The 22,930-nt window shown below is 47.0% G+C and overlaps 1 protein-coding gene across 2 annotated transcripts; it reads right to left on the minus strand.

The window, feature by feature from the left end:
- Positions 1-293: 293 nt before the first annotated feature.
- Positions 294-22,177, minus strand: ALKBH6 (alkB homolog 6). 2 transcript variants are annotated; one of them, XM_075323516.1, is made up of 7 exons: positions 22,117-22,177; positions 15,045-15,104; positions 14,616-14,684; positions 13,924-13,984; positions 3,290-3,441; positions 3,095-3,211; positions 294-1,024 (listed from the first exon to the last, which is right to left on the minus strand). In XM_075323516.1, exons 2-7 carry the CDS (start codon positions 15,093-15,095, stop codon positions 758-760), a joined length of 717 nt encoding a protein of 238 aa, XP_075179631.1. In that variant the 5' UTR covers positions 15,096-15,104; positions 22,117-22,177; the 3' UTR covers positions 294-757. The 2 variants fall into 2 exon arrangements, with proteins under 2 accessions (XP_075179631.1, XP_075179632.1); XM_075323517.1 differs by lacking the exons at positions 15,045-15,104; positions 22,117-22,177 and having other exon boundaries at positions 3,290-3,446.
- Between the last annotated feature and the right edge of the window lie 753 nt (positions 22,178-22,930).

Here is a 22,930-nt window from a genome sequence, read left to right on the forward strand (position 1 = left end):
AAGGAAAGAAAATAGGAAAGAAAGAGAAAAAGAGAATGAAAAAGAAGGAAAGAAAGAAAGAAATAGAGAAAGAAAAAGAAAAATGGTAGGAGAAAGATAGAAGGAGGGAGAGAAAGAAAGAGAAAGAAAGAAGGAATGAACGAAAGAGAGGAACAATGAATGAAAGCGAAAGAAACAAGGAAAAAAAATAGGAAAGAAAGAGAAAAAGAAAGAAAGAAATAGAGAGAGAAAGAAAGAAATAGAGAGAAAGAAAGAAATAGAGAGAAAGAAAGAAAGAGAGAAAGAAAGAAAAAGAGTAAGAGAAAGATAGAGGAAAGAAAGAGAATGAAAGAAGGAACAAAAGAGAGGAACAATGAAGGAAAGAGAAAGAAACAAAGAGACAATAGGAAAGAAAGAATGAATTAATGAAAAAGAAGGAAAGAAAAAAAAAGAGGCAGCAAGAGAAAAATAGAACGAGTGAAAAAAGGAAGGAATATGGAAGACAGACATAAAAAGAGAATGCATGAGATCAGTGACCTCAGTCCCTGGAAATATTGAGGCACTAAACCGATTGTTGCAAACAATAAATGAGCTGAGCCTTAGCAGAGGTGGCAGTGGCGTGTATTCTCCTGTAGTCTGGACCGCCATCTGATAATCAATAAACTGAATGATTAGTTTGAGGATCAGTAAGAGGCCATTTAAGCCTTTGTAGTAGTGGTCATCCCACTTTCCCGGACTCCTGAACGGCACAGCTAATGCTCGTCTGGCCGCATTCTTCTCACTTCCTCTTCCCTAGAAACAGAGCCGCTTTCATCACTTTGGGGACGAGTCTGATGGTCAGTGAGACCCGCGTCCTCCGAGGCAGCGTCTCCTCGGCTCGTGCCGTGCACTGATCCAGATTGGCCACCTTGTGGTCTAACGTGTCCTGCGTCACCGGCCGGATCCCATGGAGATAAGTTTTATACAGATCCTCGCGTAAAATAAAAAGACTCCGCGGCTCCAGCAGGAGGGAGAGAACGTGCCGCTGCTCTTCTGTCCTAGGGACCTGGAATATAGAGAGGAAACTTCCAAATACACGGCCAAATATTAAAGGCAAGGACCTCTGCCGATCCGAGGTCATCAATGTATAAGTTCTGGACCCCCCTAAATTTTTACACTACTTGGATTTTTTAAGATTCCAACTTCCTGTATTTTCAGGAAGAGTTTTCAGGAGGCTCATTATCATCAGAGGCAGGATTACAATGGCAAGTTCCACCTCGAAACACAGCTGTTAACACAGAATCCATCTATCACAATAGGCGAGGAAATACGTGGGTCAATGTTGGGAAATGAGCGTTCTTACAAACACTAATTCAGCCGATTGTTGGGCCTTGTAAAAAGTTCTTAAGCGTCCGCCAATTCCAAAGGATATTAGATTGTCAACAGATTTCCGTGTAATCCTGGAAACAAAATTCTGCCCCTTTGTAGTGTTAATAGAATAACCAGGATATGTCATGTCGGATCCATGACTTTAGATGCGGGCTCATAAGATGAGCTCGCATCTTTCCGGGCAGATGATGGCTGTGATAAACAGCCATCATCTGCCTCGGACAGCTTCAGATGGAACAGAGTTGTTCAACCTTCGACAGTGGCAGTTACAAGCGTCACCAGGGGGGGTGCGCCGTTCTAACCGCATGGGGCGCCAATAGGTTGGTGTGACGGCCGGGGGTCTGCGGAAGACTCCTGTGCCTGGTGTGACGCCGTGGCTGGCCTTCATAGGAGACTGTGAATTATACTATATACAGCAGTACGGAGGCATTGCTGTATGTCGCAGAAGCGATTGGATGATTCAAGTCCCCTATGGAGACTAATAAACATGTTTTTTTAAAAAAATATGAATAAACAGGAAAAATAAAAAAATAATTAAAAAAAATTAAAAAATTATATATATATATATATATATATATATATATATTTTTTTTTTTTTTTTTCTTCAAATCACCTCCTTTACCCTATTACAAAATAAGAATTAAAAAATACAAATATTTGCTATTGTCATATCTGTCAAAACATAAAATAAATTAATCCTATAGGTAATCGATGTTACGAAAAAAAAATAAAAATGCCAGAATTACAATTTTTTGGGGTGCCGCAACAATTAAAAAATATCTAATAACAGGGGATCAAAACATCGTATGTACCCCAAAATGATATCAATAAAAACATAGTCTCTGGGCAAAAAAACCCAAGTCCTTACACAGCCCCAGATCCCGAAAATCGAAAACATTACGGGTATCAAAGTTTCGCCACAATAGAATTTTTCATTTATTATTTATTTATTCATTATTTTTATTTATTTATTTTTTACAAATTTTTGATTTTTTTTTCACCACTAAAATAAAACAATAACTATGCATATTTGGTGTCTGCGAAACGAGACTGAGCTGGAGAATCACAGGGCTAAGGTCATTGTTACCATAAAATAAAAAATAAATGAATAAAATGTTCAATTGTTTTGTTTTCTTTACTATTTCGCCATATGTGGAATTTTTGTTTTTACCATTTTCCAGTGCATCCCATAATCAAATGAATGGCTTTAATCAAAAGTAAAACTCGTGTTAAGAAAAAAAACAAGCCCTAAAATGTCTAAATCGCTGGGAACCCCCCCCCCCAAAAAAAACTATGGCTCTTGGAAAAAGGGGAGATAAATGTTAAAGCGCGACAATGAAAAATCCCGAGGTCCTTAAAGGGTTAAAGGAAGTTGTTCCTGGCTCTGGATGCTGCAGGCAGCCCCACATTTCTCCTGTAGACAGCGGATTAGAGCAAAAAAAAGAAAAAATCAGGCATGCTGAAATTCAACATGCCCAATCCCGTTTTTTTCCCTTGATATGAGGTCTCTCTGTTTGAACGCCGCCATACACAATAATAGATGGTCGGTCCTAATAAAAAATCATTAGGTATGGCTGACATTCATATAATGCATATAGAGGATTTAGAGGGGTGGTGCAGAGCGTTCACTTCAGCATGCATGATCGTCAGGTGCGGAAAGTCCAGTAGATGTGACATCGCCAGCCTCGCTCACCCCCCATTACAATAGTGAACAGACTGAAGGATGGAGACAAAATGGAACATATACCTGGTTTTCCTCTTCAGGACTCAGTCCTCCGAGAGGAAGATAGAAGTCAAGAAGCGTGTGAGAGCCCAGACTGATGGTGGTGACAGTGGGGTAGTACAGGGGTCCGTCCTCGTGGGGCTGTAAGGTAAGCACAGAGCGGTGAGTGTATACAGATCATGTGATAACTCCTATATACTCCGCGTATACCACACTCACCATGATCCCCTCCCCAGGATTGTATTCATTCACCAGCACGTGATTTGCGCAGCTCCCTCCAAACACCTCCAGGGACGAGATCTTATCAGTGTACGCCTGCAGCCAGGATGGAAGCTTCTCAGGCACCATACCTCGAGGGTGAGGGAGACCTCCTGTACTAAGCAGACAGAAAACAAAGTTACCTATAAAAGGTCCAGAGGGGTCCAACCTAATATTTGTATAACTGCAAGTCAGGTTTATACACAATGTCCACTTATAGACCTTAATGATACAATTCTGGCCACCACTAGAGGGAGCTCACAGAATACTGTGTACACATAGACCTCCACAATATAAGTGTACAGTATACTCCCCCTGGTGGTGGCTGCATAATATAACAGTGTACAGTATGCTCCCCCTGGTGGTGGCTGTATAATATAACAGTATACACTGTGCTCCCCCTAGTGGTGGCTGCATAATATAACAGTATACAGTATACTCCCCCTAGTGGGGGCTGCATAATATAACAGTATACAGTATACTCCCCCTAGTGGGGGCTGCATAATATAAGTGTACAGTATGCTCCCCCTAGTGGTGACTGCATAATAGAACAGTATGGAAATACCCCTTTTATTAGAATAATATTTATTTTTACTGCCATAAAGTGAGACTCTGGAATAAGGATGGGGAGCAAACCAGACAAGTACAGTCATATGAAAAAGTTTGGGCACCCCTATTAATGTTAACCTTTTTTCTTTATAACAATTTGGGTTTTTGCAGCAGCTATTTCAGTTTCATATATCTAATAACTGATGGACTGAGTAATATTTCTGGATTGAAATGAGGTTTATTGTACTAACGGAAAATGTGCAATCCGCATTTAAAGAAAATTTGACCGGTGCCAAAGTATTGGCACCCTTATCAATTTCTTGATTTGAACACTCCTAACTACTTTTTACTGACTTACTGAAGCACTAAATTGGTTTTGTAACCTCATTGAGCTTTGAACTTCATAGGCAGGTGTATCCAATCATGAGAAAAGGTATTTAAGGTGGCCACTTGCAAGTTGTTCTCCTATTTGAATCTCCTATGAAGAGTGGCATCATGGGCTCCTCAAAACAACTCTCAAATGATCTGAAAACAAAGATTATTCAACATAGTTGTTCAGGGGAAGGTACAAAAAGTTGTCTCAGAGATTTACACTGTCAGTTTCCACTGTGAGGAACATAGTAAGGAAATGGAAGAACACAGGTACAGTTCTTGTTACGCCCAGAAGTGGCAGGCCAAGAAAAATATCAGAAAGGCAGAGAAGAAGAATGGTGAGAACAGTCAAGGACAATCCACAGACCACCTCCAAAGACCTGCAGCATCATCTTGCTGCAGATGGTGTCACTGTGCATCGGTCAACAATACAGCGCACGTTGCACAAGGAGAAGCTGTATGGGAGAGTGATGCGAAAAAAGCCGTTTCTACAAGCACGCCACAAACAGAGTTGCCTGAGGTATGCAAAAGCACATTTGGACAAGCCAGTTACATTTTGGAAGAAGGTCCTGTGGACTGATGAAACAAAGATTGAGTTGTTTGGTCATACAAAAAGGCGTTATCATGGAGGCAAAAAAACGGCATTCCAAGAAAAGCACTTGCTACCCACAGTAAAATTTGGTGGAGGTTCCATCATGCTTTGGGGCTGGGTGGCCAATGCCGGCACCGGGAATCTTGTTAAAGTTGAGGGTCGCATGGATTCAACTCAGTATCAGCAGATTCTTGACAATAATGTGCAAGAATAAGTGACGAAGTTGTAGTTACGCAGGGGATGGATATTTCAGCAAGACAATGATCCAAAACCCCGCTCCAAATCTACTCAGGCATTCATGCAGAGGAACAATTACAATGTTCTGGATTGGCCATCCCAGTCCCCAGACCTGAATATCATTGAAAATCTGTGGGATGATGTGAAGCGGCTGTCCATGCTCGGCGACCATCAAACTTAACTGAACTGGAATTGTTTTGTAAACAGGAATGGTCAAATCTACCTTCATCCAGGATCCAGTAACTCATTAAAAGCTACAGGAAGCGACTAGAGGCTGTGATTTTTGCAAAAGGAGGATCTACAAAATATTAATGTCACTTTTATGTTGAGGTGCCCATACTTTTGCACCGGTCAAATTTTGTTTAAATGCGGATTGCACATTTTCTGTCAGTTCAATAAACCTCATTTCAATCCAGAAATATTACTCAGTCCATCAGTTATTAGATATATGAAACTGAAATAGCTGCTGCAAAAACCCAAATTGTTATAAAAAAAAAAAGGTTAACATTAATAGGGGTGCCCAAACTTTTTCATATGACTGTAAAGGCCTATAGGATAAATGCCACTGATACAGATCCAATCAATAACATATATATTTTTTTTATTTTGGTTATTTTGTTATTTTATATGATAATTAATTAAAATGGGATAAATGTGCGGCTGCCAAACCAAGCACCGCTCAAAGCGCGCTCTTTGATCTCCCACGAGACTTTGGCCTGTGCCAGGCTCTGGAGGGCACGGTCGGACAAGCCGGGGCTGGATATGCCACACATGGAATAAATACTGAGCCCCGAGCGGATTCAATTATTATTATTACTATTAAGGTCGGTAATTACAATCGCCGCGCTCTGACACGTCACCGAGTGCCTTGTGTTCACCTGCATTGCACAAGGACGCAGCAGCACACAATAATCTTCGGCTGCACTGACTGTTTTTTTCCCCCTTAAACACATGTAATAATTTTTGCAATTTGGCTTCATTAAATATTTTGCATAATTTGGCTTTTAAAGGCTGTTTACCTACACAATCATCTATAATTTGGTCTATAATCAGAAATCAGCTAGAGAAGGTCAGAAAAAGACAGATAAACGAGTTGCATCCTCTGCTGCAGACCGGCAGAATGAGCTCACTGATGGATCCTCAGTTAGCTCATTCTGCAGCCAGCAATAGATGAGGCTACAGAAAGTAAACCGTGTAGAGAGCCAGAACTGCAAAGCGTGAAATGAATGGGAGCTGAGGGCCGGCAGCTCTCCGGCAATCACATGATTGGAGGGCCGGCAACTCCCCAGCGGTCACTATCACATGATCGGAGGACCAGTGGCTTCCAGAGCTATGTACTACCTGGTATATTGGATTGCCCCGTATAAAACAATTAGGGCAGTAGTGATCAACCTGAGGAGTGTGAGGTTCAGGGGGTGGGGATCTAAGTGTGAGGATCAAGGGGAGTAAGTGTGAGGATCGGAAGGGGTGGGGGGTAAGTGTGAGGATCGGGGGGGTGCGTGTGAGGATCAAGGGGGTAAATGTGAGAAATCGGGGGGGGGGGGAAGTATGATGATAGGAGAGTTAAGTGTGAGGATCAGAAGGGATGGAGGGCAAGTGTGAGGTTCGGGGTAAGTGTGAGGATCAGGGGCTGATAGTGGGGTAAGTGTGAGGATTGGAGGGGAAAGGGTGGTAGGTGTGAAGATCGGGGAAGGATAGGGGGTAAGTGTGAGGATCGGGGGGTAGGTGTGAGGATCGGGGGGTAGGTGTGAGGATCGGGGGGTAGGTGTGATGATTGGGGTGTAAGTGTGAGAATTGGGGGGTAGGTATGAGAATTGGGGGGTAGGTGTGAGGATTGGGGGGTAGGTATGAGGATTGGGGGGTAGGTGTGAGGATTGGGGGGTAGGTGTGAGGATTGGGGGGTAGGTGTGAGGATTGGGGGGTAGGTGTGAGGATTGGGGGGTAGGTGTGAGGATTGGGGGGTAGGTGTGAGAATTGGGGGGTAGCTGTGAGGATTGGGGGGTAGGTATGAGGATTGGGGGGTAGGTGTGAGGATTGGGGGGTTGGTGTGAGGATTGGGGGGTAGGTGTGAGGATTGGGGGGTAGGTGTGAGGATTGGGGGATAGCTGTGAGGATTGGGGGATAGCTGTGAGGATTGGGGGATAGCTGTGAGGATTGGGGGGTAGGTGTGAGAATTGGGGGGTAGAGGTGTGAGGATTGGTGTGTAAGTGTGAGGATTGGGGGGTAGCTGTGAGGATTGGGGGGTAGCTGTGAGGATTGGGGGGTAGCTGTGAGGATTGGGGGGTAGCTGTGAGGATTGGGGTGTAAGTGTGAGGATTGGGGGGTAGCTGTGAGGATTGGGGGGTAGCTGTGCGGATTGGGGGGTAGGTGTGAGGATTGGGGGGTAGCTGTGAGGATTGGGGGATAGCTGTGAGGATTGGGGGATAGCTGTGAGGATTGAGGTGTGTGAGGATTGGGGGCTAGCTGTGAGGATTGGGGGGTAGGTGTGATGATTGGGGTGTAAGTGTGAGAATTGGGGGGTAGCTGTGAGGATTGGGGTGTAAGTGTGAGAATTGGGGGGTAGCTGTGAGGATTGGGGGGTAGGTGTGAGGATTGGGGGGTAGCTGTGAGGATTGGGGGGTAGCTGTGAGGATTGGGGGATAGCTGTGAGGATTGGGGGGTAGCTGTGAGGATTGGGGGATAGCTGTGAGGATTGGAGGGTAGGTGTGAGGATTGGGGGATAGCTGTGAGGATTGGGGGGTAGGTGTAATGATTGGGGGGTAGCTGTGAGGATTGGGGGGTAGCTGTGAGGATTGGGGGGTAGCTGTGAGGATTGGGGGATAGCTGTGATGATTGGGGTGTAAGTGTGAGGATTGGGGGGTAGCTGTGAGGATTGGGGTGTAAGAGTGAGGATTGGGGGTAGCTGTGAGGATTGGGGAGTAGCTGTGAGGATTGGGGTGTAAGTGTGAGAATTGGGGGGTAGCTGTGAGGATTGGGGGGTAGCTGTGAGGATTGGGGGTAGCTGTGAGGATTGGGGGGTAGCTGTGAGGATTGGGGGATAGCTGTGAGGATTGGGGGATAGCTGTGAGGATTGGGGTGTAAGTGTGAGAATTGGGGTGTAAGTGTGAGAATTGGGGGGTAGCTGTGAGGATTGGGGGGTAGCTGTGAGGATTGGGGGGTAGCTGTGAGGATTGGGGGGTAGCTGTGAGGATTGGGGGATAGCTGTGAGGATTGGGGGATAGCTGTGAGGATTGGGGTGTAAGTGTGAGAATTGGGGTGTAAGTGTGAGAATTGGGGGGTAGCTGTGAGGATTGGGGGGTAGCTGTGAGGATTGGGGGGTAGCTGTGAGGATTGGGGGATAGCTGTGAGGATTGGGGTGTAAGTGTGAGAATTGGGGGGTAGCTGTGAAAATTGGGGGGTAGCTGTGAGGATTGGGGGGTAGCTGTGAGGATTGGGGGGTAGCTGTGAGGATTGGGGGGTAGGTGTGATGATTGGGGGGTAGCTGTGAGGATTGGGGGGTAGCTGTGAGGATTGGGGGGTAGCTGTGAGGATTGGGGGATAGCTGTGAGGATTGGGGGATAGCTGTGAGGATTGGGGGATAGCTGTGATGATTGGGGTGTAAGTGTGAGGATTGGGGGTAGCTGTGAGGATTGGGGGGTAGCTGTGAGGATTGGGGGGTAGCTGTGAGGATTGGGGGGTAGCTGTGAGGATTGGGGGATAGCTGTGAGGATTGGGGGATAGCTGTGAGGATTGGGGGATAGCTGTGAGGATTGGGGGGTAGCTGTGATGATTGGGGTGTAAGTGTGAGGATTGGGGTGTAAGTGTGAGGATTGGGGGTAGCTGTGAGGATTGGGGGGTAGCTGTGAGGATTGGGGGTAGCTGTGAGGATTGGGGGGTAGCTGTGAGGATTGGGGGGTAGCTGTGAGGATTGGGGGGTAGCTGTGAGGATTGGGGTGTAAGTGTGAGGATTGGGGGGTAGCTGTGAGGATTGGGGTGTAAGTGTGAGGATTGGGGGTAGCTGTGAGGATTGGGGGGTAGCTGTGAGGATTGGGGTGTAAGTGTGAGAATTGGGGGGTAGCTGTGAGGATTGGGGGTAGCTGTGAGGATTGGGGGGTAGCTGTGAGGATTGGGGGGTAGCTGTGAGGATTGGGGGATAGCTGTGAGGATTGGGGGGTAGCTGTGAGGATTGGGGGGTAGCTGTGAGGATTGGGGGGTAGCTGTGAGGATTGGGGGGTAGCTGTGAGGATTGGGGGATAGCTGTGAGGATTGGGGGATAGCTGTGAGGATTGGGGGATAGCTGTGAGGATTGGAGTGTAAGTGTGAGAATTGGGGGGTAGCTGTGAGGATTGGGGGGTAGCTGTGAGGATTGGGGGTAGCTGTGAGGATTGGGGGGTAGCTGTGAGGATTGGGGGGTAGCTGTGAGGATTGGGGTGTAAGTGTGAGAATTGGGGGGTAGCTGTGAAAATTGGGGGGTAGCTGTGAGGATTGGGGGGTAGCTGTGAGGATTGGGGGGTAGGTGTGAGGATTGGGGGGTAGGTGTGAGGATTGGGGGGTAGGTGTGAGGATTGGGGGGTAGGTGTGAGGATTGGGGGGTAGGTGTGAGAATTGGGGGGTAGCTGTGAGGATTGGGGGGTAGGTATGAGGATTGGGGGGTAGGTGTGAGGATTGGGGGGTTGGTGTGAGGATTGGGGGGTAGGTATGAGGATTGGGGGGTAGGTGTGAGGATTGGGGGGTAGGTGTGAGGATTGGGGGATAGCTGTGAGGATTGGGGGATAGCTGTGAGGATTGGGGGATAGCTGTGAGGATTGGGGGATAGCTGTGAGGATTGGGGGGTAGGTGTGAGAATTGGGGGGTAGAGGTGTGAGGATTGGTGTGTAAGTATGAGGATTGGGGGGTAGCTGTGAGGATTGGGGGGTAGCTGTGAGGATTGGGGGGTAGCTGTGAGGATTGGGGGGTAGCTGTGAGGATTGGGGGGTAGCTGTGCGGATTGGGGGGTAGGTGTGAGGATTGGGGGGTAGGTGTGAGGATTGGGGGGTAGCTGTGAGGATTGGGGGATAGCTGTGAGGATTGGGGGATAGCTGTGAGGATTGAGGTGTGTGAGAATTGGGGGGTAGCTGTGAGGATTGGGGTGTAAGTGTGAGAATTGGGGGGTAGCTGTGAGGATTGGGGGGTAGGTGTGAGGATTGGGGGGTAGCTGTGAGGATTGGGGGGTAGCTGTGAGGATTGGGGGATAGCTGTGAGGATTGGGGGGTAGCTGTGAGGATTGGGGGATAGCTGTGAGGATTGGAGGGTAGGTGTGAGGATTGGGGGATAGCTGTGAGGATTGGGGGGTAGGTGTAATGATTGGGGGGTAGCTGTGAGGATTGGGGGGTAGCTGTGAGGATTGGGGGGTAGCTGTGAGGATTGGGGGATAGCTGTGAGGATTGGGGGGTAGGTGTAATGATTGGGGGGTAGCTGTGAGGATTGGGGGGTAGCTGTGAGGATTGGGGGATAGCTGTGATGATTGGGGTGTAAGTGTGAGGATTGGGGGGTAGCTGTGAGGATTGGGGTGTAAGAGTGAGGACTGGGGGTAGCTGTGAGGATTGGGGAGTAGCTGTGAGGATTGGGGTGTAAGTGTGAGAATTGGGGGGTAGCTGTGAGGATTGGGGGGTAGCTGTGAAGATTGGGGGGTAGCTGTGAGGATTGGGGGGTAGCTGTGAGGATTGGGGGATAGCTGTGAGGATTGGGGGATAGCTGTGAGGATTGGGGGATAGCTGTGAGGATTGGGGTGTAAGTGTGAGAATTGGGGGATAGCTGTGAGAATTGGGGGGTAGCTGTGAGGATTGGGGGGTAGCTGTGAGGATTGGGGGGTAGCTGTGAGGATTGGGGGGTAGCTGTGAGGATTGGGGGGTAGGTGTGATGATTGGGGGGTAGCTGTGAGGATTGGGGGGTAGCTGTGAGGATTGGGGGGTAGGTGTGAGGATTGGGGGGTAGGTGTGAGGATTGGGGGGTAGGTGTGAGGATTGGGGGGTAGGTGTGAGGATTGGGGGGTAGGTGTGAGAATTGGGGGGTAGCTGTGAGGATTGGGGGGTAGGTATGAGGATTGGGGGGTAGGTGTGAGGATTGGGGGGTTGGTGTGAGGATTGGGGGGTAGGTATGAGGATTGGGGGGTAGGTGTGAGGATTGGGGGGTAGGTGTGAGGATTGGGGGATAGCTGTGAGGATTGGGGGATAGCTGTGAGGATTGGGGGATAGCTGTGAGGATTGGGGGATAGCTGTGAGGATTGGGGGGTAGGTGTGAGAATTGGGGGGTAGAGGTGTGAGGATTGGTGTGTAAGTATGAGGATTGGGGGGTAGCTGTGAGGATTGGGGGGTAGCTGTGAGGATTGGGGGGTAGCTGTGAGGATTGGGGGGTAGCTGTGAGGATTGGGGGGTAGCTGTGCGGATTGGGGGGTAGGTGTGAGGATTGGGGGGTAGGTGTGAGGATTGGGGGGTAGCTGTGAGGATTGGGGGATAGCTGTGAGGATTGGGGGATAGCTGTGAGGATTGAGGTGTGTGAGAATTGGGGGGTAGCTGTGAGGATTGGGGTGTAAGTGTGAGAATTGGGGGGTAGCTGTGAGGATTGGGGGGTAGGTGTGAGGATTGGGGGGTAGCTGTGAGGATTGGGGGGTAGCTGTGAGGATTGGGGGATAGCTGTGAGGATTGGGGGGTAGCTGTGAGGATTGGGGGATAGCTGTGAGGATTGGAGGGTAGGTGTGAGGATTGGGGGATAGCTGTGAGGATTGGGGGGTAGGTGTAATGATTGGGGGGTAGCTGTGAGGATTGGGGGGTAGCTGTGAGGATTGGGGGGTAGCTGTGAGGATTGGGGGATAGCTGTGAGGATTGGGGGGTAGGTGTAATGATTGGGGGGTAGCTGTGAGGATTGGGGGGTAGCTGTGAGGATTGGGGGATAGCTGTGATGATTGGGGTGTAAGTGTGAGGATTGGGGGGTAGCTGTGAGGATTGGGGTGTAAGAGTGAGGACTGGGGGTAGCTGTGAGGATTGGGGAGTAGCTGTGAGGATTGGGGTGTAAGTGTGAGAATTGGGGGGTAGCTGTGAGGATTGGGGGGTAGCTGTGAAGATTGGGGGGTAGCTGTGAGGATTGGGGGGTAGCTGTGAGGATTGGGGGATAGCTGTGAGGATTGGGGGATAGCTGTGAGGATTGGGGGATAGCTGTGAGGATTGGGGTGTAAGTGTGAGAATTGGGGGATAGCTGTGAGAATTGGGGGGTAGCTGTGAGGATTGGGGGGTAGCTGTGAGGATTGGGGGGTAGCTGTGAGGATTGGGGGGTAGCTGTGAGGATTGGGGGGTAGGTGTGATGATTGGGGGGTAGCTGTGAGGATTGGGGGGTAGCTGTGAGGATTGGGGGGTAGCTGTGAGGATTGGGGGGTAGCTGTGAGGATTGGGGGATAGCTGTGAGGATTGGGGGATAGCTGTGAGGATTGGGGGATAGCTGTGAGGATTGGGGGGTAGCTGTGAGGATTGGGGGATAGCTGTGAGGATTGGGGGATAGCTGTGAGGATTGGGGGATAGCTGTGAGGATTGGGGGATAGCTGTGATGATTGGGGTGTAAGTGTGAGGATTGGGGGTAGCTGTAAGGATTGGGGGGTAGCTGTGAGGATTGGGGGGTAGCTGTGAGGATTGGGGGATAGCTGTGAGGATTGGGGGATAGCTGTGAGGATTGGGGGATAGCTGTGAGGATTGGGGGGTAGCTGTGATGATTGGGGTGTAAGTGTGAGGATTGGGGGTAGCTGTGAGGATTGGGGGGTAGCTGTGAGGATTGGGGGTAGCTGTGAGGATTGGGGGTAGCTGTGAGGATTGGGGGGTAGCTGTGAGGATTGGGGGGTAGCTGTGAGGATTGGGGTGTAAGTGTGAGGATTGGGGGGTAGCTGTGAGGATTGGGGTGTAAGTGTGAGGATTGGGGGTAGCTGTGAGGATTGGGGGGTAGCTGTGAGGATTGGGGGGTAGCTGTGAGGATTGGGGGATAGCTGTGAGGATTGGGGGGTAGCTGTGAGGATTGGGGGGTAGCTGTGAGGATTGGGGGATAGCTGTGAGGATTGGGGGGTAGCTGTGAGGATTGGGGGATAGCTGTGAGGATTGGGGGATAGCTGTGAGGATTGGGGGATAGCTGTGAGGATTGGGGGGTAGCTGTGAGGATTGGGGGGTAGCTGTGAGGATTGGGGGGTAGCTGTGAGGATTGGGGGGTAGCTGTGAGGATTGGGGGGTAGCTGTGAGGATTGGGGGGTAGCTGTGAGGATTGGGGGGTAGCTGTGAGGATTGGGGGATAGCTGTGAGGATTGGGGGGTAGCTGTGAGGATTGGGGGGTAGCTGTGAGGATTGGGGGGTAGCTGTGAGGATTGGGGGGTAGCTGTGAGGATTGGGGGGTAGCTGTGAGGATTGGGGGGTAGCTGTGAGGATTGTGGGGTAGCTGTGAGGATTGGGGGATAGCTGTGATGATTGGGGTGTAAGTGTGAGGATTGGGGGGTAGCTGTGAGGATTGGGGTGTAAGTGTGAGGATTGGGGTGTAGCTGTGAGGATTGGGGGGTAGCTGTGAGGATTGGGGGGTAGCTGTGAGGATTGGGGGATAGCTGTGAGGATTGGGGGGTAGCTGTGAGGATTGGGGGGTAGCTGTGAGGATTGGGGTGTAAGTGTGAGGATTGGGGGGTAGCTGTGAGGATTGGGGTGTAGCTGTGAGGATTGGGGGGTAGCTGTGAGGATTGGGGGGTAGCTGTGAGGATTGGGGGGTAGCTGTGAGGATTGGGGGGCTTTCTGTGCAGCTGCAGAGATATTTGGAACGTTCAGCAGTCTATAAATAAGCAGATCCACTTTAGGGAGCGCTCCTCACTGACCCCAGTTCTGCAGTTTCCTCCCCGACAGCTGGGTCCATTTTGGCTTTGGAGCATTGTACACCTGAGGAAGAGATGGAAATGGTGAGAGAGGATTTGACATTCAGTAATGCTATCATCAGCGCACCCACAGACTGTCAGCCCCGGGATCTAATCCTGGTACTTTACAGCGCTGGGGTCCTGGGTTCAAATCCCACCAGGGACACCATCTGTAAGGAGTTTGTATGTTCTCCCCGTGTTTGCGTGGTGTTCCTCTGGATTCTCCGGTTTCCTCCCACACTCCGAAGACATACAGATTGGGAATTTAGATTGTGAGCCCCAATGGGGACAGTGATGATCACGTAAAAGACTGTGGCATATGGTGGTGCTATATAAGCAAATACCATGTTTTCCCGAAAATAAGCCCTAGCATGATTTTACAGAATTTTTGGAATATAAGCCCTAACCCATCATTTAGAGCAAAAAATAATACAAACACCCTGTCTTATTTTCGGGGGAAACACATGTAATTATTTATCATCACACAGATGATAAAGTAATGGCTCGCTCTCCGGTATATGCATCTCAAGGAAGGAGCCCGTCACAGCAAATGAAATGCAATGGCCGTCAGTCCACCATTGGGCACTGTTCTGTATTACCGTACTACTCTCCTCTATGCAAACTTCTCCTTATTTCCATATAATGTGACCCCGTACCTGACGCAGCAAATACTCCTCCTCCGCCGCCGTGATGTAGTCAGGGATGTAATAAGCAGCACGAGGAGCCTGGAGGGGAAAGTACACCCCGTTAGGGACGATTTCTGGAGTCCAGGATGGGTCCTCAATGTCAGATAGGAGGTGGTCCAACTCTCGGGACCCCCATGATCAGCTGATTGATGTAGTGGCCGGTATCAGTACTGCATGACATAAGGTGCCATGACTTTTGCACCATGGCACCTTCAATCAGCTGATCACGGGGGTGCCACGCGTTGAACCCCACACACACACATTCCATTTTTGCCATCAGTGAAACGGGTGCAATGCGAATAAGGCCTTAAAAAAAAAATATTAATCTAATGAAAAAGTTTACTTAATACATAAGACAACACCTATAATCTTATATATTCAGCAGAAATAATAGGATACCTTGTCTATAAGGAAGGCTTCCAGGCCGGCCGCAGAGATTTGGGTTTGCATTTCTGCAGCCTGTGGAGAGAAGAGTGAATAGACGGGGTTACTTAATTATATATATATACACACAGTGCTGGCCAAAAGTATTGGCACCCTGCAATTCTGTCAGAGAATACTCAGTTTCTTCTTGCAATCACAAATTCTTTGGTATTATGATCTTCATTTATTTTGCTTGCAATGAAAAAAACACAAAAGAGAATGAATCAAAAATCAAATCATTGATCATTTCACACAAAATTCCAAAAATGGACCAGACAAAAGTATTGGCACCCTTAGCCTAATACTTGTTTGCACAACCTTTAGCCAAAATAACTGCGCACAACCGCTTCCGGTTCCATCAATGAGTTTCTTACAATGCTCTGCAGGAATTTTAGACCATTCTTCTTTGGCAAACTGATCCAGGTCCCTAAGATTTGAAGGGGGCCTTCTCCAAACTGCCATTGTGAGATCTCTCCACAGGTGTTCTATGGGGTTTAGGTCTGGACTCATTGCTGGCCACTTTAGTAGTCTCCAGTGCTTTCTCTCAAACCATTTTCTAGTGCTTTTTGAAGTGTGTTTTGGGTCATTGTCCTGCTGGAAGACCCATGACCTCTGAGGGAGACCCAGCTTTCTCACACTGGGCCCTACATTATGCTGCAAAATTTGTTGGTAGTCTTCAGACTTCATAATGCCATGCACACGGTCAAGCAGTCCAGTGCCAGAGGCAGCAAAGCAACCCCAAAAATCAGGGAACGTCCGCCATGTTTGACTGTAGGAACTGTGTTCTTTTCTTTGAATGCCTCTTTTTTTTTTCCTGTAAACTCTATGTTGAGGGCTTTTCCCAAAAAGCTCTACTTTTGTCTCATCTGACCAAAGAACATTCTTCCAAAACGTTTTAGGCTTTCTCAGGTAAGTTTTGGCAAACTCCAGCCTGGCTTTTTTATGTTTCGGGGTAAGAAGTGGGGTCTTCCTGGGTATCCTACCATACAGTCCCTTTTCATTCAGACGTTGACGGATAGTACGGGTTGACACTGTTGTACCCTCGGACTGCAGGGCAGCTTGAACTTGTTTGGATGTTAGTCGAGGTTCTTTATCCACCATCCGCACAATCTTGTGTTGAAATCTCTCGTCAGTTTTTCTTTTCATTCCACATCTAGGGAGGTTAGCCACAGTGCCATGGGCTTTACACTTGATGACACTGCGCACCGTAGACACAGGAACTTTCAGGTCTTTGGAGATGGACTTGTAGCCTTGAGATTGCTCATGCTTCATCACAATTTGGATTCTCAAGTCCTCAGACAGTTCTTTGGTCTTCTTTCTTTCCTCCATGCTCAATGTGGTGCACACAAGGACACAGGACAGAGGTTGAGTCAACTTTAATCCATGTCACCTGGCTGCAAGTGTGATTTATTATTGCCAACACCTGTTAGGTGCCACAGGTAAGTTACAGGGGCTGTTAATTACACAAATTAGAGAAGCCTCACATGATTTTTCAAGCAGTGCCAATACTTTTGTCCACCCCCTTTTTATGTTAGGTGTGGAATTATATCCAATTTGGCTTTATCACAATTTTTTTCATTGAAGACAAATTAAATGAAGATAATAATACCAAAGAATTTGTGATTGCAATCAATTTCAAGAAGAAACTGCGTATCTGACAGAATTGCCGGGGTGCCAATACTTTTGGCCAGCACTGTATAAAAAATTTGTAGGAAATCCACTCACTTTTAGGCCGCAGGCAGCATTCACTTAGGCACACAGTTCCTTGATCAAACAGATTTGTTTTATTGAAATGCATAAATTCTGGCAAAATGGAAGAGAGATTGCAGTTCGTGCATGCATGGACTCCGCTGCCATTTTAATGAAGACCTAATTGCTGTGTCAATGCGCATTGCGCACGCGCCGCCAACAACAGCAATGGCGGCACAAGATTCAAATAAAGAAAAGGGGGCATGCCATAGAGGAAGCTGGAGGATGAGCTAACAGCGAGGACCAGCCCCCGTTGCACCTGTCAGTCAAAGTGCAGGGAATTCCTTGATTAAGGCTATGTGCGCACTTTGCTTTTTACCTGCTTTTGCACTGCAGCGTTTTCATGGCAAAATGCTTGCGTTCTGCTTTTCAAGCAAAGTCAATGGGACATTGAGCTTTCTTGTGAGCACTTTGCTGTTCAAAACGCTGCATTTAATTTGCATAAATTTGGGCAAAATCTCAGCGTTTAAAGAAGCAACATGCCATTTGTTTTTGCCATTTTGGCTGCGTTTCCCATCCATTCAATTTAATACAAAACTGCAGCGTTTCTAAAAGCACCGGAAAAGCACTAAAAACTCATGAAAACAGCAAGGTGCGCATAGGCTACTTTCTTTGCGTTTTAGGCTGCTTTCCCACATCCGGCTTGAGCTCTGCGGCTCAATCTGGCTGTGCAAGCTATGCAATGGATGCGGTGAACACACCGCATCCTTTGCATAAGTTTTTCCTTTGCGGCCAGTCCGGTTTTTGCTGCTTGCGGCACGCTACTGAGCATGCGCAGTGGAAAAAACCGCATGCGGCGGCCAGATGCGGTTATTGCCGCATCCGGCCGCCATAGGCATACATTGAAAAATGCGCCGCATCGGCCGAATGCAGCGCGATGCGTTTTTTTTGCCGCACGAAAAACGTGCCAGGCAACGTTCCATCCGGCCGCCGCATCGGCTAAATCTGCCGCATGCGGCAAAAACCGGACGGAACGCAAGGCCATGCGGCACTAATTAAAGTCTATGCAGGAAAATCGCAACCGGCAGCAAAAAAAAAACGGTTGCGATTTTCCTGCAAAGTGCCGGAGTGTGCCGCATTGCAGAAACCGGAGGTGTGAAAGCAGCCTTACATGCATTTTTAAAGCCAAAAGCATTGTCCTTTCTGCCAGAGGATGCTTTATGAACTGCAACTACCTCAACGCAAGGTGCGCAGATAGCCTAAAGATATTTCTGCAACCAAACATCAGAGCCTTCTATAACAGGTATGCCTGGATTCAGCATCGAACTGCCTGTATGGTATTACCTTTACTTCATTTCACAAGATCCTAGTGGTTGGTTCTTTTTAAAGTGTTTGTGCTAAGGCTATGTGTCCACGGTAGAATGTACCTGCGGATTTTTCTGCATGAAAATCCGCGACTTTCGCGGCAAATCCGCCCCTTATTTTTGCCGCGGATTTTGATGCGGATTTTTTTTTCTCCCCCCCATTCTATACCCAAAATCCGCACCAAAATCCGCAACAATAAGAGGAGTTTTAGGGCTGCTTCTCACTTGCGAGTTTCTCGCAGTAGAGCAATGCGAGAAAATCTCGCATTGGAATCGGACACATGTTAGTGAATGATTCAGCTCTCATCTGCGATTTTTTTCTCAGTCCAAATCGGACTGCAGCATGCTGCTTTTTTGCGAGTTTCTACTGCGAGTTTCTCCAATGCAAGTCTATGGGAGCGTGTAAAAAATCGGATGTCACGGGACGGCACTCACACCATCCTAGTGACATCCGATTTTCTAAATACATTTCTCGCAGGTTTCCTAAAACACTGGAAACCAGCGATGTCTCCCAATGTCTGTCAATCACTATTCTCTGTCAGTCGGTCTCTCCCTCTCGGTCTCTATTCTCTCTCTGTCGGTCCGTCACTATCTCTGTCCCTCTCTCACAGTCTGTCGGTCATTTTCCTCTCCTCTCTCATACTCACCGTTCCCCGATCCCCTGCGCGGCGCTGCACGGCTTTCTCACTGCTGCGGCGGCTTTTACTATTTTGAAAAAGCCGGCCGCCCATTAAACAATCTCGTATTCCCTGCTTTCCCCGCCCACAGGCGCCTATGATTGGTTGCAGTGAGACACGCCCCCACGGTGAGTGACAGGTGTCACACTGCACCCAATCACAGCAGCCGGTGGGCGTGTCTATACTGTGCAGTGAAATAAATAAATAAATAATTAAAAAAAATGGCGTGCGGTCCCCCCCAATTTTAATACCAGCCAGATAAAGCCATACGGCTGAAGGCTGGTATTCTCAGGATGGGGAGCCCCACGTTATGGGGAGCCCCCCACCCTAACAATATCAGCCAACAGCCGCCCAGAATTGCTGCATACATTATATGCGACAGTTCTGGGGCTGTACCCGGCTCTTCCCGATTTACCCTGGTGCGTTGGCAAATCGGGGTAATAAGGAGTTAATGGCAGCCCATAGCTGCCAATAAGTCCTAGATTAATCATGTCAGGCGTCTATGAGACACCCTCCATGATTAATCTGTAAGTGACAGTAAATAAACACACACACATGAAAAAATCCTTTATTAGAAATAAAAACCACAAACACATTCCCTCATTACCAATTTAATAATCCCCAAAAGCCCTCCATGTCCGGCGTACTCCATGGACCTCCAGCGTCGCTTCCAGCATAAAGGTGACAGGAGCTGCAGAAGACACCGCCGCTCCGGTCACCTCCAAGCAGCAACTGAGGTGAGTATCGCGATCAGCTGAGCTGTCACTGAGGTTACCCGCTGTCACTGGATCCAGCAGTGGCCGCGATTAACCTCAGTGACAGCTCAGCAGATCGCGCTACTCACCTCAGTTGCTGCTTGGAGGTGACCGGAGCGGCGGTGTCTTCTGCAGCTCCTGTCACCTTCATGCTGGAAGCGACGCTGGAGGTCCATGGAGTACGCCGGACATGGAGGGCTTTTGGGGATTATTAAATTGGTAATGAGGGTATATGTTTGTGTTTTTATTTCTAATAAAGGATTTTTCGGGTGTGTGTGTTTATTTACTGTAACTTACAGATTAATCATGGAGGGTGTCTCATAGACGCCTGACATGATTAATCTAGGACTTATTGGCAGCTATGGGCTGCCATTAACTCCTTATTACCCCGATTTGCCAACGCACCAGGGTAAATCGGGAAGAGCCGGGTACAGCCCCAGAACTGTCGCATATAATGTATGCGGCAATTCTGGGCGGCTGCTGACTGATATTGTTAGGGTGGGGGGCTCCCCATAACGTGGAGCTCCCCATCCTGAGAATACCAACCTTCAGCCGTATGGCTTTATCTGGCTGGTATTAAAATTGGGGGAGACCGCACGCCATTTTTTTTAATTATTTATTTATTTATTTCACTGCACAGTATAGACCCGGCCACCGGCTGCTGTGATTGGGTGCAGTGTGACACATGTCACTCAGCGTGGGGGCGTGTCTCACTGCAACCAATCACAGGCGCCGGTGGGCGGGAAAAGTAGGGAATACGAGATTGTTTAATGGGCGGCCGGCTTTTTCAAAATAGTAAAAGCCGCCGCAGCAGTGAGAAAGCCGTGCAGTGCCGCGCTGGAGATCGGGGATCGGTGAGTATGAGAGAGGGGGGGAAACTTCAGTCACTCGGGGGATTAGTGGTCACCGGTGAACCCTTCACAGGTGACCGCTAATCAGTACACGGCACAAAGACAGAGCCGCAGCATGACAATGAAGTCGGGTGAAGTTCACCCGAGTTCATTCTGATTGTGCGGCTCTGTCTGTGTCTGCTGTCATCTGCCATTCAGCTCTGCTACATGGCTGTCTGTGTCTGCTGTCAGCGGCCATGTAGCAGCGCTGAATGGCAGATGACATAGTAAAAAATACGCATTACACACGCATTACACACGCTAGTAAAATCTCAGAAATAGCATCGCACTTGCGTTGCACTCGCACCTAACGTGAACTAAAATCAGCCGAGTTTTTTCCAGCCCAGTCGGACCGATTTTACTCGCATAGATGTGTTTCCACCCTTAAAAGATTAGTAACAGCTTGCCAACCGCTGTGGTGTGAATGGAACGGAGCGCGATCATGTGCAGCTCCATTCATTGTCTATGGAACTGATCTCACATTACAGTGTAATACTATAGCACCACAGTGTATTACACAGGTGATGAATCCAAGGAGAAAAAAAAAACTGCTCTATTTGCCCAAATGTAAAATAAAAAACAAACATATTTGGTCTTGAACTGATTAAAATATAAAAATATTTATCTCATAAAGCAAACAAAAACTGAAACAAATCAGAATTGCTATTTGATGGCAGCAAAGCATCCTTAAAAAAAAAAAAATGAAAAAAAATGGACTAAAGACAAAATGATGTGAAAAACTACATCTCATTCCATCATTGGAAAAGAAAAAAAAAAAGTCTTGGAACATATCATCGCCACGGTTACTTATTTTTTTTTACAAAATTTTAGGATTCTTCTTTCTCTCCATAAATTTAAAAAGAAAAAAACTAAACAAAACTGTACAAGTTGTAAAGAATCATATTCATGTCTTTTTTTTTCTTATTGTGCAGTGAATGCCTTGAAGCCTCCCCCCTCCCCCCCCCCCTCTTAAAAAAAATAAATAAATTAGAATCCTGGAGGTTTATTTTTCACCATCTGTTTTTCAGTACGGTAAGTAGTAAAATGAATGGGGTCATTCAAAACTATAACCCCCCCCCCCCCCCCAAAAAAAAAAAGAAGTAAAAAACAAAAAAAAAAACCATAGGACTGTCTAAAAGAAAAAAATAATAAAAAAAATAATAATTAAAAAAAAATTATATATTTACAGGGTTCTCAGAGTAAGAGGATGAGAAAACTAAAGAGCAAAGAAAAATTGTATGCTGTGATGGCAAAAGTTTAAACACCACACATTATATAACACAATAAAATAAAGTCCTGAGATGGCAACAGAAAAATGCTAAAAATAAAAAAAAAAAAATCTGCAACTTGAAGAGCGAAATGGGCAGTGGCATCCAAGGGTTAAAAATGAAAGGGGCTCACAATAGGAAGGGAAGTTGCCTTTTTAAACAACCTTTTAGGTCAGAGGTCTCCAATCTATGGCTGAGGCTCTGTTGCAAAACTACAACTCCCAGCATGCTTTGATAGAAGCAGGATGCCGGGGCATGCTGGGAGTTGTAGTTTGGGAACAGCTAGGTAGCCACATCTTGAAAATCACTGTAATAAAGCATAAAAAGAAGTAAGAGTCATTGTATCACGGTCTCCAACACAGGCACCGCGTGCGGCCGCGTACACAGTAATGGTGATTGTATTACCTGCCCCAGAAGCCTCCTCGTTTATTCACTTCCGGAAAGCAGATGTCCCTGATTGCTGATTCAGCCAATCAGGACTGGGAATGGAGTCTTCCGTCTGAACCAATCATATTACATGTAAGTGAAAGGGGGCGTGACTATCCGCAATGTTCGGAATTCGGTGCGGTTCTGGCCAACTGTTTTTTTTTTTTTTTTTTTATTAACTTACTAACGACAGAAAGGGCTATAGTAATCACTGTGCTCGTGCATGGGCAGTTCAGATGCACCTCTATACTCCTGTTTCTAGACTTTCATTTTATTTTTTTTTCCATCTATTGCTCGCTGTTATCAGCTGCAGCCAATTTTCATTGTCATCCCTTCCTTCAAGAGCCATAACTTTTTTTTTGTATTTAGTAGGTTTTCCATCGACAGCTTTACGAGGACTTGTTCTCATTGTTTTGAATGACGTATTCACTTTTTATATATGTATATTTTATGTATTTTTTTTTTACACCTTTTATATTTTGACGAGACGTTTATAGATGTGAAGATACAAAATATGGTAATTTTTATTATATTATCCTTATTTTATATATTGTTTTATACTTTTCTATATTGTTTTATACTTTTATATATTGTATTATACTTTTATATATTGTTTTATACTTTTTTAATTTTTTTTATACTTTTCTCATTAATTTTTTTACTTTATTTTATTTTTCTCACTTTTTTAGGTCCTCTTTATGTTCATTTTTATTATTATTTTTATTTTATATATTTTTATCATTTTTAAAACATTTTTTATACTTTTTTAATTTTTTATACTGTTTAATTTTAT

Source organism: Anomaloglossus baeobatrachus, chromosome 9 (genome assembly GCF_048569485.1).
Source record: "Anomaloglossus baeobatrachus isolate aAnoBae1 chromosome 9, aAnoBae1.hap1, whole genome shotgun sequence".
Classification (NCBI taxonomy): domain Eukaryota; kingdom Metazoa; phylum Chordata; class Amphibia; order Anura; family Aromobatidae; genus Anomaloglossus; species Anomaloglossus baeobatrachus.

Coding starts and splice junctions, on each gene's coding strand:
- ALKBH6 (XM_075323516.1), bottom strand. CDS start 15,095: ATGCAAACCCAAATCTCTGCGGCCGGCCTGGAAGCCTTCCTTATAGAC. Junction 14,685..15,044: donor AAGCCTTCCTTATAGACAAG/GTATCCTATTAT, acceptor TTTCCCCTCCAG/GCTCCTCGTGCTGCTTATTA. Junction 3,212..3,289: donor ATCCTGGGGAGGGGATCATG/GTGAGTGTGGTA, acceptor CTTACCTTACAG/CCCCACGAGGACGGACCCCT.